At 31.8% G+C, this 19,858-nt stretch overlaps 1 protein-coding gene across 1 annotated transcript in view; it reads left to right on the top strand.

Moving 5' to 3' along the window:
* LOC145252728 (adenosine kinase-like) overlaps positions 1-19,858 on the top strand; it is a 134,489-nt gene that overhangs the window by 64,939 nt on the left and 49,692 nt on the right. Inside the window, exons 7-9 of the mRNA XM_080112582.1 lie at positions 61-231; positions 2,491-2,526; positions 16,869-16,983. Of these exons, the coding sequence (XP_079968708.1) occupies positions 61-231; positions 2,491-2,526; positions 16,869-16,983 (322 nt within the window). The remainder of the gene's footprint in view (positions 1-60; positions 232-2,490; positions 2,527-16,868; positions 16,984-19,858) is intronic.

Here is a 19,858-nt window from a genome sequence, read left to right as displayed (position 1 = left end):
ATGTTATTGATATATTTGAACTTGATTCGATAATGTTTTATTTTTTTACTTTTTTTCCAGGGTTTTCCCCTCACTGTGAGTCCATCTGCCATTCTACGTATCGCCAAATATGCCTGTGAACAAAATAAAGTCTTCTGCTCCAATTTGTCAGCACCATTTATTTGTCAGTTTTTCAAAGAACCACTCATGCAGACGTTGCCATACGTGGACTTTCTCTTTGGAAACCACGAGGTGAGTTCATTTTTTTTTTTTTTTTTTTTTCAATTTTGTTTTCTTCTGATTCTGCATCATGAAAATAGAATGATGTTAGTGGTCCAAAACTTCTGCAATGTAGTTGCTGATTCTGTCATTTAAATGACCAAGCCAGGACACATTGACGACTCATGTGCGGAGTTAATGTCATGTTGGCATTTAAGCTGTTGCGTGAATATGACTTCACAAAATAAAATGAATATATACATATCAAGATCAAAAGGAAGTGAGTTGAAATGCTTGACAAGCATGCGAGTCTCCTCCTCGTTCGAAAGTGAGACGTAGGTCCTAGAAAGAATTACTGCAACACCATAGCTGATTAAAAGTAAAGGACTCCTATCTGACAGGAAAGAGAAAAAAAAAAGAACATATTGTGTTATGTTGTAAATACGTGCCGGCGCCTTACGTGTGAGACTGAACAAAATATATAACTTTTTCTTTCACCTAAAAATGTAATGTTAGATCAAAGAACACCGGCCATGCCCCGAACACATCTTTGAGTAATCTATAATATAAATCCCACCTGTCTGTTTAAATGTATGCATGTATATATGTATGTTTGTATGTCTGCCTAAAACTTTCGACAGGCGACTGATTTTTACGAGATCGGTATCATTTTGAAGCTGAATCCTTCGGATGACAAATATCGAAAAATTTGTCAAAACATTAATTCCTTCACCATCTACAGGGAGAGGTCGCTTTTTTTTGTCAATATTTTCGAAAGTCATCCCCTCTTTTCGATTGTCTAGCCTTAATTTAAATCTACGTCACTTCCGGTTTAGTGATGGACTCAATAGCAAGCACGTCACTTTTTTTTTTTTTTTTTTTTTTTTTTTTTTTTTTTTTCACATTCTTCCTTTGCAGTACGGGTTTGAGCCTGTCTGCCTACTACCACTTTTAAAAAAATTTTTTTTTTTTTTTTTTTTTTTTTTTTTTGCTCAAACACCCGGGCAACATCAGGTACCCAGGCTAGTCTATGATATAAATCTCTTAAATGTATGTTTGTATGTCTGCCTAAAACTTTTGACGGAGGTGACAGATTTTCACGAGATCATTTTGAAGCTCAATATCTCTGATGATAAATATTGAAAAATTGGTCAAAAACAAAACATTAATTCCTTCACCCTCAACTGGGCAGTTTTCTACAAGGAGGGGTCAATTTTTTGCAAGCCATTTTTTGCAAGTTATAGTATTGGTTTGATTGACTTTGCCTAATTTTAATGTTTGGAACTTTCGGTCGCGTCATAGAGTAGGGGTAAGACGTCAGGTTTTCTTTCATTTTCTTTTCTGCCTTCGCGTCATGAGTTTGAGCCTGCCTACTTACTACCACTTTTTTTTTTTTGCTCAACGCACATCTCCAAACACCCGGGCAATGCCAGGCACCCAGGTTAGTTATAGATATATCTGAAAAATACAGATGTTTCTGAAATATATTTAATTGTCCTAGTTCTAAAAAAAAAATAAAAAGGGACAATGGGTGCTAATAGGTAAAAAGAAATGAGTTTACAATAAAATTGATAGTTCTTCATACGAAAAGTGAAATCGTATGAAGCATTTTCGATTACAAAATAAGTCATGCACGGTGTATATACGTACTTATTTGATGCCACTAATATTCTTTATCGTTTCTGTCTCGTCTAGTAGTTGCTATAGAAGTAAGCTTCTTTTCATGAAGTAATACAGGGAGATGTCTGCTTAGAGTTTTCATAGTTTTATTTTGGGAGAATTGACACAGGAAGGGGAGAGACTGACTGTTATCCTAGCTAATTATTTACTTTCTAAATTACTGAAATGAGTGATGCACACGGACATATCAAGCTAACATTTTGCAATTTTATAATGTACTTTAAAAACTTTAATTCAAAGTTATGTTTGAACGTGAACTGCCACACAGGCAATAAAAGTATAAAAATTTGGTGCTTGTTCAGAATTCACCCATGTAAAAAAAAGAAAATAGGAAGCTGTATGATGTATATATTCCATGATGAAACAAAAATAACATATTCCAAAAATTAGGTAAATTGATAAAGTAATTTCATTTTTAAATGAGAAAATAAATTTTATATGTAACTGAATAGTGCCTGTCTTGTCCATTGTTTTGAAAACAATCTTTTTTTTTTTTTTAATATAAGGTGAATTCTAGAAAGAACCAAAAATGTTGTATTCCTTAAAATATATTTAAATGATTTTCCAATGAGATTTATCGTTTTGAAATTTTTTAAAAACTTTTCGTTTTAGGAAGCCATTCAATTTGGAATAGCCAATGAGTTCAATGTAAGTACCGTTTTTTCTTTCCCAGAAACTAGCTGAATGCATCTTCATTTGAGGCTTCTGCATAGTTCCATCTAGTTTAAATATGGATGTTACTAAAAACCTCCTAAAAATAAAAATAAAAACAAACCTGTAGGGTTTTTTTTTTTTTTTTTTTGAGGGAGGAGAGAGAGAATATATACCGCTCACAAAAATTATGGAAATTCATCCAGTAGTTTTGTTTTTAGAAATTAATTTCAACTTTCAGTCATACATTGAATATCACCACCATGATTATGAAATTCAAGGGAGATAATTCATTTTTTTGCATGTGACTCCCAGCTACTTTGACTTTCATAATGCTGATAACATGTATTTTTTCCATATTTTTTGTGACCAGTGTTTATTTTCCCTTATAAGTAAGTACATCATAGAGATTTGTTGCTAATTTTTTCTTAGTATCCATATTCATTTTGAGTAGAACCATGGAGAAGCCCATTTATTATCTATATGCTATTAAAAAGTTATGGTGTTTTTGGAATTTGTACACAAATAGAAACGTGATTAATTAATAGAAAAGGAATAGATAGCGTAAACATTAAGGTGGAAGGTTTTTTTTTTTACACTGTTAATAACTGAGTTTAAATCTCATAAGTCTAAAGAGTTTAACTGAATGTTTTTTATAAATTAAAAAAAATATAGCATAAATTAAAAATTTTTTTTTTTTACAAATAAGTTATATTTTGTCTTTTGTTTTCTGTAATCTGCCAAAAAAAAAAAAAAAAGACAGTGTTCGACATTAGTTCTGAGCAGATTATTTTTGTTTTGTAATTAATAAAAAGAAAAAAGGTGCTTACATAGTATTAAGCACAAGTGAAAATCACAGTTCCAAATAAATTAACTGAAGAACTGAATATACTTACATATAAAGCAAAAATAAGTATTTACACAAAAATATTAGTAAACCTTATCAAGTAGAATTTTAATTAAAAATAAAACCGGCTTTATCGCATTTTGCCAATCAATCACTGAGAGATATCTCATAAAACAGGGAGAGATAACTCAGTCTGTCATTTAACCAAGGAATAATGAATGGTGGATCAGCAAAATACAAAAACTAGTCATAAGATTCTACTTGATAATTTTTCCTAATTTTTTGATGAGGATACTTTTTTTTTTTTTTTTGCATAATACTTGAATATATCTGTTTTTATTCAAAATGTGATTTTCACTTGTCCAATACTATATAAGCACCAACCTTTTATGTAATATATATATATATATACGTAAACTCATTTTTTTTAATGTTAAATATAAAGAGAAACCTTAGGTTTTAAAATTTTCTTTTTTAATTTTCTTGTTTTAACTGTGGATGGAGCATCCTCCCAGTGATGTCAGACATTCACTCACTATCTCGTGCATTTCAAGCAAAAATCTTTTTAAGATTCTAACCATCCCTTTAGGTGCAATTGTTTGTATCTCTCTTGCACTTGGTTCACTGGGTATATTTGCCAGACAGGGTTTTGAAATTCTTTTTCATGAGTCTGGTTGGTACTATAATGACTGATGATTATCATCCGAGGATTCCAGTTTCTTTTCATGTCATACATAAGACCTTCATATTTTATGTTTTTTTTCTCAGCTCTGTTTAACACAGAATCACAGAAGACACTTTTGAGGCTGTTTTTTTTCACTTTGTCCCATATCACTATATCAGGCTTAATAGCACCGTTTCTTAGGTATTTAGCTGTAATAATTACATTGTCATAGTGAATGGTGTATGACTTACTTTCAGCTGTTATTTCTTGTATATGTTCCCAGAACTTTCTGATCCATAGGATATCCAAACTGTTTATTATTATATTCATCCTGATATAGCTTGTTTGAGATCAATAACAGTAATTAACGACTAGCTCAACGCATTTACCTCCCTTGAATTTATTTTCCTTTTTCTATCAAGTAAAATAATTTAAGGGGAGATAATTGTAGGAATGAGAGGGAAAAAGTTAAATGGGAAGTGAATCAGGTTTTTAAAGAAATAGTTTGGAGTTGCACAGAAAAGAAAATGAAATAGGAAGTGATTGGAAAAACGGAATCTGAAGTGGGTTGGAAGGATAAACTAAAAAGAATATTTAAAAGGGATTGAATTTGGTTAAAATTCATACCCACTCACCAAAAAATACAAGTACAACATTATAAAATGTATATTAAAATACATGCAAAATATGCCAATTCAAAATAAAATAACAGGAAAACATAGATGTACTTACTCATTCTTTAAAAATATAAGCCTACATAAAAAAAATTATGGAAAGTTGAGTAAAAGTTTGATAAAAAATAAAATTCATTTACTATTTTCTAGTTCACAAACACTGAATCACATGCATGTCGAGCCATCACATCATAGATTAGCTCCCTTTCAATATGAAAATGCTGTTGTCGTTTGGAGTTTAACTCCAAATAGTTAGTTTTGTTTAATTATTAAAATTTTACTCAATAATTTTCCATAGTTTTTGGTATACACAAATATTTTTCACTGATAATTAAGTATATTCATGAGTTTTTAAAATTAATTTTTAACTATATAACTAAGTTAAGGAATTTGTACTGGAACTCCTGTTAATGCAACTAAATTTCTTCAAACAAACGAACAAAAACTGAGCTTACAGATATACACACATAAAAGGTTGGTGGTTATACATTATTGGATATAGATGACAATTACATTTGAAGTAAAATCTCTGATAAACCTGCTTACGTATTATGCAAAAATAACTATCTTCACTAAAAATGTGAAAAAAATTGTTGAAATTTAATCAATTATATAAAGGGGACCTCTGTGTGTGTGTGTGTTTGTTTGTTTGTTTGTATGTCTAAAAAATTTTTCATCCACATTTAACCGGTACCATCTAAAAACATATATGAAAATAAAATTAGAAAAAAAAAAGGTTAATTCTGTTTAGGTCAATTGGACCACTTTTTGGAAGGGGGGGGGTCCATTTTCACATCGTTTTTTTTTTTTCGCAAATCATGCACGCGTATCAAACTTAAACTGTCTAGAAAGCTTTTTTTTATGTTTATTTTTTTAATTTTTTATTATTACATTTTCACTCCAAACGAGACACAGTGCTACTTTGAAGTAGGGGGCTACTATCAGGGACATAAGTTGCAGGGATACTATAAAGGGAGTTGAGCAGCAAAATGTCTGTTCACATTACACTTGAACTTCTGCATGTCAGTACAGTTGGGAAATTGGGAAGCAGGAACCTGGAAGGGAATTCTGGGGAAGAAACTATTAGAATAGAAGCCTTTGGAGATCTCTACTGTGTAGAGGTGGAACTTTGTTGCATGTCGGGTTTGTCGGGGATATTTACGTTACAAGGTAGTTCGTTGGAGCATCCACTATTAACGATACTTGTAAAATAGGCAGAGGGATGCAACATTTCATCAATGAGACAGAGGTTGAAGCTTAGATAACAGTTCAGAACCTATCAGGTTGGCGACTTGCTTTTGAATCCTGTCCAGGAGTGAGACTAGTAGCAGATGCACAAGCCCAAATGTGACAATACTCTATACATGGGCGAATGGTGACCTTGTAGAGGTACAAGATAGTTTCAGTTTCTAACGTGGGAGAGAGACTGAACCTTCCCCGCTGCAGCAAATCTGTTCTAGCTCATATTCCTTGTGAATGTTAAGCCGAGTAGTTTGAACGAAGTACTTTCAGGTAATGTATCTTTAGCTATTGATAGTTGAGAAGGTTTCTTGTAATTAATGAAGGAAACAAGCTTAGTCTTGGCGGCATTGAATGTTACCATCCATTTTTTACCCTATTTCATTCTAGACTGGAGGTCTTCCTCTAGAGTTTCTGTCATTGCCTTGTATATGTGTTCATTCATTTTCCCCTCATGCCTCTTATAGAGCATGGTGTCATCAGCAAATATACCCATCTCGGAGACAATTTTATCAGGGAGGTCATTTATGAATATCAGGAATAATAAAGGCCCAAAAATTGATCCCTGAGAGACACCCACATTTTTATCATTGTTTAGATGTATGACCATTGAGGACAACCTAGATTCTTTTATTTAGGAAGGATTTAATTATGTTAAGTATTCGTCCAGTAGTACTAGGCACAGTCAAAACGAAAGGAGGGAATAAGTATTTATTTTTTGGTGGAGTCTCTCTTTAAAAATCTACCAAAAATCAATTATCCAATCAATATGAAATTTTCACCGATTATTAAGTTAAGAATGAACTTTTTTTTCACAATCGATATTTATATGTATTTTTTGGCCTACAAACCCACCTTTCTTTATTTGTGGATACAAATCTGCTTAAAATAATTTGCCAAAACTGAGCAAAATATATATTGTATTGTGGGAAGGGTGAGGATTGTGGATAAAACAAAAGAAAAAAAAAACAACTGTGTACATGTCAGATTTTAAGGTTGAATATCCAAATTTTGAATGCATTTAATTTTTCATCTTTTGTCTTTTGAAGTGAAAAATTCGTTGAATATATTAATTATTTTAGAGTAGCAAAAAAATTTATATATTTTCATTATTTTTACGAAAAACACTTAAATCTTTAAAAAATAAATTAATAATTATCTTTTAATGAGCCCAATATTGCTAATCTATATAATTATAAAACTTAAGTGAACTTGTAATGATGTGCACTGAAATATTAACATTATTATTTCGAAATTATTATTTAACATGGGAAGAGTGAGATTTAAAATAACTTAAATGTAATATAGAAATGAACGATGTAAAAAAACCCCCAAAAAAACAGACAGTATTAACAATTGTTTATTTGGATAATTTAAACGTGAAAAAACAAAAACAAAAGAACAATTGGGACGCTGAAATATTAACCCTATTTCGAAATTATTATTTAACATGGGAAGAGTGGGGTTTAAAATAACTTAAACTTAATACAGAAATGAACAATGTAAAAGAAAAAAAAAAAAAAAGCCGATATATCAAAATTTGAATTTAACTATAATAAGTATTATGGTATCTGTTCAGTGCACATTTATCTATAAGTATGGCCAACCACTTATAATTCAGTAACTATAATTTTTTTTTTTCAAAAATAATCAATTATAGTAAACGGAACGACTCATAGAAATCTATCTATATTCTCTTTTCATTTTAATATACTTTCATAGAAATTTTTCTGTTATGTCAAACAAAAACTATTTTCTTTACATTACAAGTGTCACGCTCATACATGAATTCCATAGCTAATATAACATACTGACCCAACGTATCATTAAATAGGAAATGCTTTGAAGAGTCTATATCCAAAAAGAAAAAAATCAATAACAGCACATTTTGCTAAAAATACGATAATTTCTTTCAGCAATTTCTTGTTTATTCACCTATGGTGGACCAACTGTAATACTAGATGCAGGAGTTGTTTTCAACACATACTACGCTTAGTATTTCTAAAATGTTCACCCATCTGGTACTGGCCAGCCTCATCATTGCTTAACTTGGGGGCTATGTAGGCAACAAATAGATATATATATCGCTTCTGAAAAAAGAAACCCTTCACTTAATCTTCAAATCAAACATTAAAAATACATGGGTAAATATAGTTTTAGTCCCCTCCAGGCCTCCATACTTAATTTTAAACTATTATTAAATTTTTTTTTTTTTTTTTTTTAAATTTTGCTATGCAAATTTAGAGTGATATAAAAAGTTGGACTTATTTGAAATTCAGGTACTTATAATATTTTTGCATATTCTTATAGCAAATCATCCTAAATCATTTAGATGAAAAAAAAAAATTTAGTTCAAAAACCTTTTTTTAAAAAAAAAGAAGTATTTTAATGTTTCAGCAATCGAGACAAAAATGGTGATGAATGGTGTGATTTTTTAAAAATTTAAACTTTAAAATTCTATTTAAAAATAGTAGAAAGTTTTGTGTTATTCTGCTTTACATACGATAAAATTCAGGCTTTTATTTTTCTGGAAAAAACAAAGTAGCTCAAGAATAATGGATTTTAATTCATTTTAAAAACAACTACTTGTTTATTTTTTTCCATTTTTTTTTTTGGCTGCGCCTAAGTAATACCATAGGATCTGATTTTCATGAGAAGACCATCGTGCCATACCTTGTCCAGGGCTTTAGATATATCTACGGATACTGCCTCCCCTTCCCTGCCGTGTCCAATGCGTGGTATATACAGAGATTACAGTTAGAATATCTGCAGTAGAACGGGCTTACCCAAATCCATATTGATGGTTGGACAGAAGTTTAGCATCTGTAAGGTGGTGGACTAGAGCTAGATTAATTATGAACTCAAATATTTTGCAAAAAGAGGGAGGAGGCTAAGGGGGCGATACTTTAATGGGTCAGTTCTTTTGTCAGAATTCTTGTAAACTGGTACCACAGAAGCAGTTTTCCATCAGTCAGGAAAGCATGATTCATTAAGGCACTTGTTGAAGAGTTTGGAGAGAATTGGAGCAACCTCAGCTGGGATGAGATCGGGTTCACATGCTTTTGAGGCACTTGTGGCTGTTTGGACAAAGGCATTTGTCCCCCAGCGTTTCATGTTCGAGCCCAGACAGCTCTTTTTACAGTCACACGGACACTCCCTGCTATTTTGATTGAAAGAAAAGTTTTGATTCATTTAATTTTTATATATTTTGGTGGATGGAATTGTTTTTCCAGCTTATGAGGAACCAAAAATATAGTCTCTTCTCTTCATATCCCTTCTTCTGAAATATCTTGTGCAGAGGTAGTCACATACTTCTTTTTGAGCGATTACATTTTTGTGTTTTTATCCGTTCTTTTATTTTTGAAATTGTGGGGGTAATGAAAAACTGCTTAGTATAGCACATGAACGGAACTTCATGTCAACCTGGGCAACGCTGGGTATCCATGCTAATTAAAAATAAAAATACTGATCAGTTATTCATTATTACCTGGTTAAATGATAGACTGATTTATCTCCCCTCCTTTATGGGATTTCTGCTCTTATCAATAGTTGATTGGCAAAATATAAAACTGGTTTTTATTTTTAATTGAAATTTTACTTGATAATTTTTCCTAATTTTTTGTAGATAGATATTTTTGCCTGATACATAAATATATCAAAGAGTTTTCCTGTTAATTTATTTGGAACTGCGATTTTTATTTGTGTTCAATACTATATAAGCACCAAAGTGTTTTATGGAACCTTTTGAAAGGTTCAGTCTTCTTTTTTTTCCTTGGAGTCATAAAGTATCAATAAAATTACTTATACAAATCTTGGACAATTTTTCCATATCATCCTATTCCAGAAAATATATATGTCTATCATGGTATTAAAGCGAACAGTAAGGGCATATGTTAATTTTCAGACACCATCTAATTATTACTCCTTTCCTTTTTTATTCAATGTTTAAAAAAGAAATTAATCTAATAAATGATTTTTATGGCTGTTAATTTTTTAAAATTTCTATGTATAAAGCTTGTTCAAAAATACAGTAGGGAATTGGTATTGTTTGTATTCGAATGATTCTGACTTAATATTTCTACCTGCTCATTGCTGAAGGAATTCAAGCAAGCTACTCTCTGTAGATTAAATAAAAAGTTCTGCCTGAAATTCTGTACAGATTCCAAAGTTTGACATCTTGCCGAATTCAGAAATATTTATCTTGAGAACATTGAAGATTACATTGGAGGAATTGTGAGAATAATATCCGGGATGAGAATAGTAGTTTGAATAATACAACTTCTCATCTAAAAAAAATTGCAAAACATGAAAATAAAATAGTGGAAGTCATTGTGAACCTATGGGTCATTGGTATATCTAACATTTTATATATATATATATATATATATATATATATATATATATATATATATATATATATATACATATATGATGATGGCAGTAACTCGTAGTCGAGAATTGCTATTACTTAATATATCTCTGCCTCAAATGATGCAAACATGAGCACAACTAGCAGCATATGCTAGACGGTCACTTCTATGAACCTTCTATAGTCTAGCGCATCCACTGATGACCGGGTCCAAGCTGTGGTGCCGTGAACCCCTACCAGGCCAGATCCTGGAAGTTCCAGAGCCTTTATTGCTATTCACGCCCATATCTGCATCAGTCCTCATTGAATGTCCGTTTGTCGTTTCAGGTTACAGCCAGCCTTTTTTGTTATAGAGATAACACACTGATTGCAAAGTGTGTATTCCATTGCATATCAAGTAATATCTGTGCTTGAAACTTTTTATAGTGGGGAAAGACTTTATACCGAGACAATCCCACATTGAACGAAAAAGAAGAGCAAGTCAACATCATTGGAAGCAACAGTCGCCGCAGGTTTTATATCAGAGTTTTCCTTCTCCTAGAGAGGTTGCCTTCACCACGGCTTACAGGAGCCCTCTCCACCCACCATGCCATTTGATCCATGACTGGGACTTAGGTTTCTGGGCACCAGAGCATATTCCACACGCTGGTGGATCATGTATGCCGCAGCTTACAGGGCCTAAGCTCCTCTAGAGGTTTATGTTAGGGTTACCTCACCCTTAGGCATTGGTTAAAAGAACCTTGGCCCACAAGGCAGTGGAGGTCCAGCTATACGGCGCATGACACTCGTTGTTCATCAGAGCTCCGTCTGCATGGCAGTGCACGTGCACATGGGGTTGATTTGTCTGGGAGAAGCATAGTATGACACTAAGACATTTGTGTGCTTTTTAACACGCATCCACACCAGACCTTGACCACCACATGCATGCATACATACATATACATATATATATATGTATGTGTATAATTTTATTTTTTCAAACAGTAATCTATGGACATGTATGTTTTGGGGCCCTATCCCTCTTCACAGTAGCTTGATTGTATCTAGGAATCGAACCCCCCAGACCTTATATATTACAGTCTAATCCCTTACTCTATGAAGCCATAGACAATTTTACTGTTTATTTTTATTGTTTAAATATTTATATAGATTTGTTTACGTACAAATAAAAATATGGACAATTTCCTAAGAAACATGAGCTTTAAAGTGAAGATGCTAAGTTAATCATATTATCGTTTAAAAAAAATCAACAACAAATCTGTGTCTGTGTAATATGCGTGTGTGTGTGTATATATATATATATATATATATATAAAATGTTAGAAATACCAATGACCTGTTGGTTTACGATATATATATATATATATATATATATATATATATACACTAGCAGGGAGACCCGACGTTGCCCGGTATTGAAAGATTATCACTGAATGTTTCACACTCTCATATTTTATTGTCATTGAAATCGGTGAAATTGTCCATTTTTTAGTCAAATTATTTGATTGCTTGCTTTAGGTGGGGACACCTCATAGTGCACTAAGAGGAAGTTTCACATGTCTCCCTGCAGTGACTTAGTCCACAATACATTGTTGTCTAAATTGCACTGTTGAGAACCTACCATGGATTTTATAAACTTTTTTTTATATAACGGCATGGATGAAAGTTTAAAATATAAAAGTCAGGTATCAGGGCGCAGTTGTACTCTAAGCAGAAACATTCATTTTCGAATGCGGCCGTCATATCAAAAAACCTACTGTTGATTTTATGTCAGGCCTTTCCACTTGTGTGGTAATAAATCTTCTCAAATACACTTGTGATGTTAGGCTGTGTAAGGTGTTAACTTTGATCAAAATCGACTGTTCTTTCTTTCATCGGATTATTTCGATTATTGATACTTATCGAAGATATTCGCATAAAAAAAAAAAACTATCTGAGAACACTGCTAGGCACATAAAGTACCTTCGTGTGAAATTTAATAAAAATCGGCTCAGCTGTTTTGGAGTCCACAGCGAATGAACTCACAAAATTCCTTTTATGTAATAGTAAAGATAGCGATATACATACATGTATTGTTCTTGTTCAGCTGTCCATCTTATACTGTCCAAGGTATCTCTTTATTCAATGCAAGGGCAGATAATCATTAAATTACGTCCTTTGCTCTTAGAATTTGTCCTGATAAACCAAAGTTGTTTTTTGCATAGGTGAATGGGTTAAAGACTTCTTTCTCTAAAATTGTTTTTATATCAGCCAATTTTAATTTTATTTAAAATGCTAAACATTTATTCTAATCATTATTCTGATGAAGCTTTTTATTTGATTTTAATTTTTTTTTGCTTAGCGTTATAGCTTCATTCAAATAATAAATTCACACACACAATAGTTGGAGCTGAGAAGAGATACTTGTTTCTTTTTCATGTTATTAGTGTTTGAACAAATTAACATGCAATTTTTGTTTGAAGTTGAATTTTGTTTCTACTTGAAAGATAATCAATTACATTTTTTTTTTTTGTAAACTAAAAATAAAGATTTAAGTTAATATGCATGCACAATTTATAAACTGATTGGATTTGATTGAAAAAAACATCTGTAAATGATTTAAATTCAAATGTTGATTTAACTTGATTTTGTTTAGATTATTACTGATACTTTGCTCAATATATAACCAACTGGCATGACTACTAGGCATTGCCCGGAGGCATAGACAACATAAGAGAAGAGTTAGGAAGTGTGTAACATCTCTTTTTGAAAACTTCTCCCTTTCTATTCCCTCCCTTTTTAATTTTATTCCCCCACATGCTTTATCTGCATATCTATTCTCTCCCTTCTCTCCTCTGTCGTTGCTTGTCGGCCTGTCTCCCCCCTGCCGCTGGTTGTCGGCCTGTCTCCATCTCTCTCTCGTTCTCCCTTCTTTCTCTCCACTCTTACTTATCACCTATCTGTCTCTTTTTACCCCATCTCTCTAATCTTCTTTCTCTCTCAACTCTCTGCTCCTGGATATGACCTTAAACTATATCCAGTGGTGAGGCCCCAGCTTGCGGGCTTTGGGGAGTGTGGAGCCACCCTTTAATTGCCATTGCTCCCAGGTCCACTCTGACCCGGAGTGGTAGTACCTGTTAGGGTCCCAACTATGGGTTAAATAGAGATCGACTTGAAAACAACAAATATATTCTATTAAAAATTTTTTCTTCAAAATCTTTGTATTTGGCATTAAATAACCTGAAAAGGGTTGATATGCCGTAAAACAACCAACCAACCAACTCTCAACTCTCTCTTTCTTATCTCCATCTTCTCTCATCTATCCTCTCTTTTTCTCAATCTCTTTGTTACTTTTTTTACCCATCATCAAATTTCTCATTTATTTTATACTTACCAACTCAAGTTCATGCATGTCTGTAATAATCTGTTTTATTTTTGTGTTTATATACTTTTGTGAGTCTTCATTCCTCTCCACCACCTGTGAATCTCCTCCATGGTGGATTTCATTCCCTGTACGTTGACCTGTTCATTGTTCTCATTATTGTTCTCTTTCTCTTTAACCTTTTATTTGCTTTTGGCAATCAGCCACCACAGGTGATATTCATAGCCTCACTGCATTCAATCATTACCTTTTTACAACTGTTGTTTGTTGACACGAATGCTAATGGTTGTTAAAAAAAATCTCATTCCTTTTAATCAAAATCCAAACTGTTATTTTGTTGATCAAAGACCCCTCCCCCAATCCACTGCTATTAGTGTTTTCATTTTTTTTCAAATGGATTAAATTACTTTTCTGAATATTTCGGCTAATGTAACCTCTAACCTTTAGCTTATATTATTGAACTCGATAATTTGCACAATTTTTTTTATTTAACCCATGGGGTAGCATGCTCTTGTTCCGGGTAGAATTCACAATTGTATTCTTAGTATCGCATGCATTGAAGATTGAACCTTCAACTTCCATAAGAATGTCACAACTGAATTTTATCTTTAGTACTCCATCTACTGTGCCATACGTACTTGCGCACAATTCTAGTATAAATTTTAGGAGCCTTAAACCTATTCTTGTTTTTAAAAGTACATTATTACTACTTATCACTATATATATATATCTATATATATAGATAGATAAGTAGTACATATATATACTAGCAGGGCGACCCGACATTGCTCAGGATTTAAAAAGGATTAACAAATGTTCCACACTTCTATGACTTTTATTGCCATTGAAATCGGTGTAATAGCTCATTCGTCAATCAAATCAGTTGATTGCTTGCTCTAGTCAAGAACTCGCTGCTGTGCACTGGGAGGCAGCTTCATATGCCTCTTTGTAGTAACTTAGACTACATTGCACTGTAGAGAACCTACTGTTAATTTTATGAAATTATTTTTAATTTTATATAATGACTTGAATTCAGTTTAAAATGCAAAAGTCGACTACAATGATCCAATTATACTCTAAACAGAAGTGTTTATTTTGAACGCGCCTCTGCCTTATCAAAGAACCCACTGTTGATTTTATAGGATGAGCCATTCCGCTTGTGTGGTGATAAAACTTCTTGAATGCAATTATGTTGGTAGGCTGTGTAAAAGTGTTAACTTTGACCAAAATTGGATTGTTTTTTCTTTAATCAGACTTCTTCGATTATCGATTTTTGATACTTAGGTTCTGTATCAGAATACCTCTGCTATCTAAAAACACTCTCAGGCACATGTGTATGAAATTAAAAAAAAAAAATCTGCCCAGTCGTTTAGGAGGCTAGAGGGAACGAACTCCCACACACACACACACACACACACACACACACACACACAAAGTGCCTTTTATATATAAGTAGAGAAGAGATAAACTTCTTTCCAGTTAAGAACAAAAACATTAAGAAATTTATGTGCAGGGTTTGAACCTACGGACCACATTGTGCAAAGAAAAAACAAAAAAAAACAAATTTTTAAGTCTTATAAAATTATTTGTAGTTAATAAAAAAAAATTAAGAAATTTACATGTGGAGTTTGAACTTACAGGCCACATTATGCAAAATAAAAATAACACGCTATCAACTTACCCACAGTAGAATTTTCACAGCCCGTTGTTCTATCATTGTTACTAAGTGACGACATGGAAAAAATGGCTTTACAGATGATAGATAAATTAAAACAACGGTTTCGATTATTGGTAATTATCGGGAGTATTCTGAGACAAAACTTAAGATCACTCCCAGACTTACACAAATTTAAGTGTAAATTTTAAGGAAAATCTGTTCAGCCGTTTTGGAGTCTATAAGGAATGAAATCACATACGCATAAACAGATAAAGTTGTATTTATATAATTATAGATATATATAGTGCATGTATGCATGTCTATGTCTGTATATATATCTTGATAATTATAAAACTCTGTGGACCGTCTGGGCATCCTTGCTTGCTTGAATCTTGTATTATGATAGTCGTATTCTTGTCTGTTTGTTCACAATTTAATATATACAAAACGTACACTGTTTCACAAGTTAATTTTCACACTGAAAACAGACTTGTGTACACTTTTATTCCAGCAAGATTTCTATATGTACCATGTATTCAAAAGAATACTTTCATTGAAGAAAATCTATTTTAATAAGTAGCTCGATTTTATGGTTTGTTGTAATAGAATCGTTTTGATTGCTCTATTTAGAAACATTATTTAAAGTTAATTTATTTTTTTATAATTTAATTTATTTTCAATAATTAATAGCTGACAAGTTACATTTAAAACCGGAAGTAAGCTTATTTAAGCTATGAGAGTTATTTACCCTTCAAGCTATGAGAGTTATTTCATATTTGATTTTCATAAATCAAGATGGATGTGTTTTATGCTTCCCTAAATTCAATGTGTGGCCACATTTTGTAACAAATTAGGATATTCGGTGTATCCTAAATATTGACTAATCCCTCTGCCTGGCAGTATGTTTCGACCAGGCAAGGACGAATATACACAGCTAGTATATATATATATATATATATATATATATATATATATATCTTCTAATCAAAGGTGACTTTGTAGCTGAGTTCAAATCTCTTGACCAGCAGTAATTATCATTTCCTGCACTGAAGATTGTAAAAGCATGAAACACTAACGTCTGTAGGTCTAAAAAAATAATATATATATTTACTGGTGACTTTATCTATTATTGTACCAAGTTTACACTATTAAATAATTGAAATAAAAGAAAATTCAGTCTATAAGTAGCAAGGTTTTGTTAATCCGAAAAATACACAACACATACAAGTGTTCACACAATTAATAAAAAGATGTTTTATTAAAGTGTTACACAGCCTAACGATAACATTTGCTTCCATTGAAATAGAATTTCTAATCAATCATTTTATTTGCCTTAAGAAAGTTGAAAGAAAATTTTCTAAAGAGAATTTTTACTGACTGATTTTACTAGGCTCTGCAAACTATTTTCAAATTTTGTACTCCCCTCCCCCCTCCCAACATCTAAAACAATACTCTTTAGGATAGGCATGTTTGTTTTTCCTTTCTAAATGAAATGTAAAAGTGGCTAATGTTTCTTTTTCTTTTTCAGACAAATGACATAAAAGAAATTGCCCTCAAATCCTCGCAGTTGCCTAAAGAAAATAAGAAACGATCACGAGTGGTTGTTTTTACGTGTGGAGACAAATCAACTGTTGTGGCGAAAGGTAAGATTTTTTTTTTTTTGTATTTGTTTTAGGTGGGAGTGAAATTTCATTAAATCTAAAAAAAAAAAAAAAAAAAAATGGCAAAAAGTGAAAAAAGAAATGAATCAAAATAGAATGAAAATAAGTGAATGAAAAAAGTGAAATGTATAAAAATTTAACTTGTGTAAAGACTAGCAAGCTGCCCAGTGTTAAAATATGCTTAAATATGATATTTTAATTCATGCAGATTTCGTATTTATTATTATAGAACTACTTCTCTATTGATTATTCTATAGTATCCAATATATAGCAGTGATTTCCAAAGTTAAAAATAAATATGATTTGGGTGCAATCAACTAGAATCAAAGCCAAAATATTTAGCCCTTCACCAGTATTTGCTACCATATGACCTAAGGACAAATGCATATCAAAATTTTTAAATCAACGCAGTTTAACATATAAATGTATATTTGCACATGCATAGAGGAGCACTTTGACTTTAACCATGCATACCGAGTTCCAATTTTTGAATTTTGACCCCTTAGCAACTATTTCTACTAGTTAACAAAAACAAATTGAATGCCCTATATATCAAGTTTCAAGTTTGTAGACCAAAAATTGTTGTCTGGAATCCATTGCGTTGCATTTATTTTCTAAACATTCCTGTTTTTATAACTGAGACTCCCATCCCCTCCCCCCTTTTTTTTTTTTACTTTATACATTCAGTGTCTAAGCTAAAAGAACAAATTGTTAAGTAATGCACACTCTTACTAAAAATATAATTTTCACTCTTGGGTGATTTTTCTTTTGAAGTGTTTATTTAACAATGCATCGATATTAAAAAACTGCAGAAGCAGATAAACTGTTTTTTTTTTTTTTATAAATTGTAAAATGTTAGTTTGTCAATAACATGCTACATCAACAAATAAAAATTGTGTAGTCAGAATCAGTTTGATTTATCAGCTTAAATGCTATTTAGGAACGATTTTTAAAATTTGGCTGATATATTTTGTATAATAGATGGGAAAAAGGTGTCTATTTAAAAAAAAAAAAATTATTTTTTAGCAACATTTTTGTTGAAGAAAATTCCAAAACCATTTTGAATACCTTAATAATATTTCTTTTTCTTTTTGGAAGGAGGGGGGGGGGATTCAAAAATGGAAACCACTTAAAAACAAATGTTCAAATGTCATTTTGAAAACAATCCTGATGTTCCTTTAAGTGGAAACTTGAATTATGAAGACATTTTCTGTTTTTCTTTTTTCTTTTTTTTTCTTTTTTTTTTTTAATCTTTTTCCATTGTCATCTAAATTTTCTCCATTTCTGCTTTTTTACTCTTTTTAATTTCTTTTTTAACGACTGAAACTGTAATTTTAATAATTGAATTTCTATAGATTGTTTACGAATAACAAACATTGAATCCATTATATATATATATATATGTGTGTGTATGTGTGCATACATATGTATACATATATGTATGTGTGTGTACGTTTGTGTGTGTATATGTATGTATGTATATGTGTGTGTATATATGTGTGTGTATACATATACATATATATGCATGTATGTTTGTGTGTGTGTGTGTACATGTGTTTGTGTGTGTGTGTACATGTGTTTGTGTGTGTGTGTATGTATGTATATGTATGTGTACATATGTATGTGTACATGTATATGTGTGTTTGTGTACGTACATGTGTGTGTGTGTATGTGTACGTACGTGTGTATGTATGTGTACATATGTGTATGTATATGTGTGTGTGTATATGTGTGTATGTGTTTGTATATAGGTGTATATGCATGTATGCATACATATATATGTATGTACTTATGTGTGTGTGTACGTGCATATACGTGTGTATGTATGTGTACGTGCATATACGTGTGTATGTATGTGTACGTATGTATGTGTACGTATATACACGTGTACGTGTATGTGTACATATATATGTGTGTATGTGTACGTATATACGTATGTGTATGTATATATATTAAAATTTTACAGAAAGTCAGAAAAACATTGGTATCACTTGTCTTAAATCAAATACAGGAGGGACCAGTTTATGGTCGAGAAATATTGGACGCTCTTCAGCCTGAAGTGAAGCCAATACTTCTTGACAATAAACTGGATTTGAAATTCATGGTACCAATGTTTTTCTGACCTTCTGTCAAATTTAAAAATATAGTATTTTGCTACTATATTGAATTTTTGTTTATAATTGAACATTTCACTGGTGTTCTTTCCCACTAACACCAGTTCTATATTTAATAGAAACAGCATAAACGTTGGCACTGAAGGATTACTTGCTTTCAAAATTAGGTCCTTTGGAACACTTTTTTCTTTTTTTTTTTTCGACACATATATATTTTATGTATATAATATGTACATATATATATGTATATATATGCGTATTACATATCTGTATATATCTTTCTCTGTACATAAATTAAAGTTTGTTACATCTTGTTACTATATAAAATTCTCGAAAATTGCAAATTTTCCAGTTATTTGCCACTTTTAGCATTTTGGCCCCCCCCCCGATTTATCGGAGAGGGACCTATGTTTTCAATGGCGTTAGTCTGGAAAATTACCAGATAACCATCCATTAGTTTTTCCTGAAATTTTACCACAAATTGTATTTCATTAAATAGATGTGCATGTTTTGCAAAAATTCCCGTTGCATCCCCAGGGGTTCAAGAGAAGTAAAAAATGCCCCCAAATGGCCAAAAATGACACTTTTTGTCCCATAGCGTTTGATCCATCCATTAGATTTTCCTGAAACTTGGCCAAAATGTGGAAGCCATTGTTCTTAATTCAATATGGGTGACCCTAACAAAATTCTGGTTTACATCCCTCTGTGACTTTTAGGGCTAAAAAAAAAAACATGCCTTTTTG

The sequence above is a fragment of the Euprymna scolopes genome, chromosome 29, assembly GCF_053919585.1.
Source record: "Euprymna scolopes isolate OS-2025 chromosome 29, ASM5391958v1, whole genome shotgun sequence".
Classification (NCBI taxonomy): Eukaryota; Metazoa; Mollusca; class Cephalopoda; order Sepiida; family Sepiolidae; genus Euprymna; species Euprymna scolopes.
The sequence above is the reverse complement of the archived record's forward strand: the minus strand, read 5'-3'. Positions and strand labels throughout refer to the sequence as shown.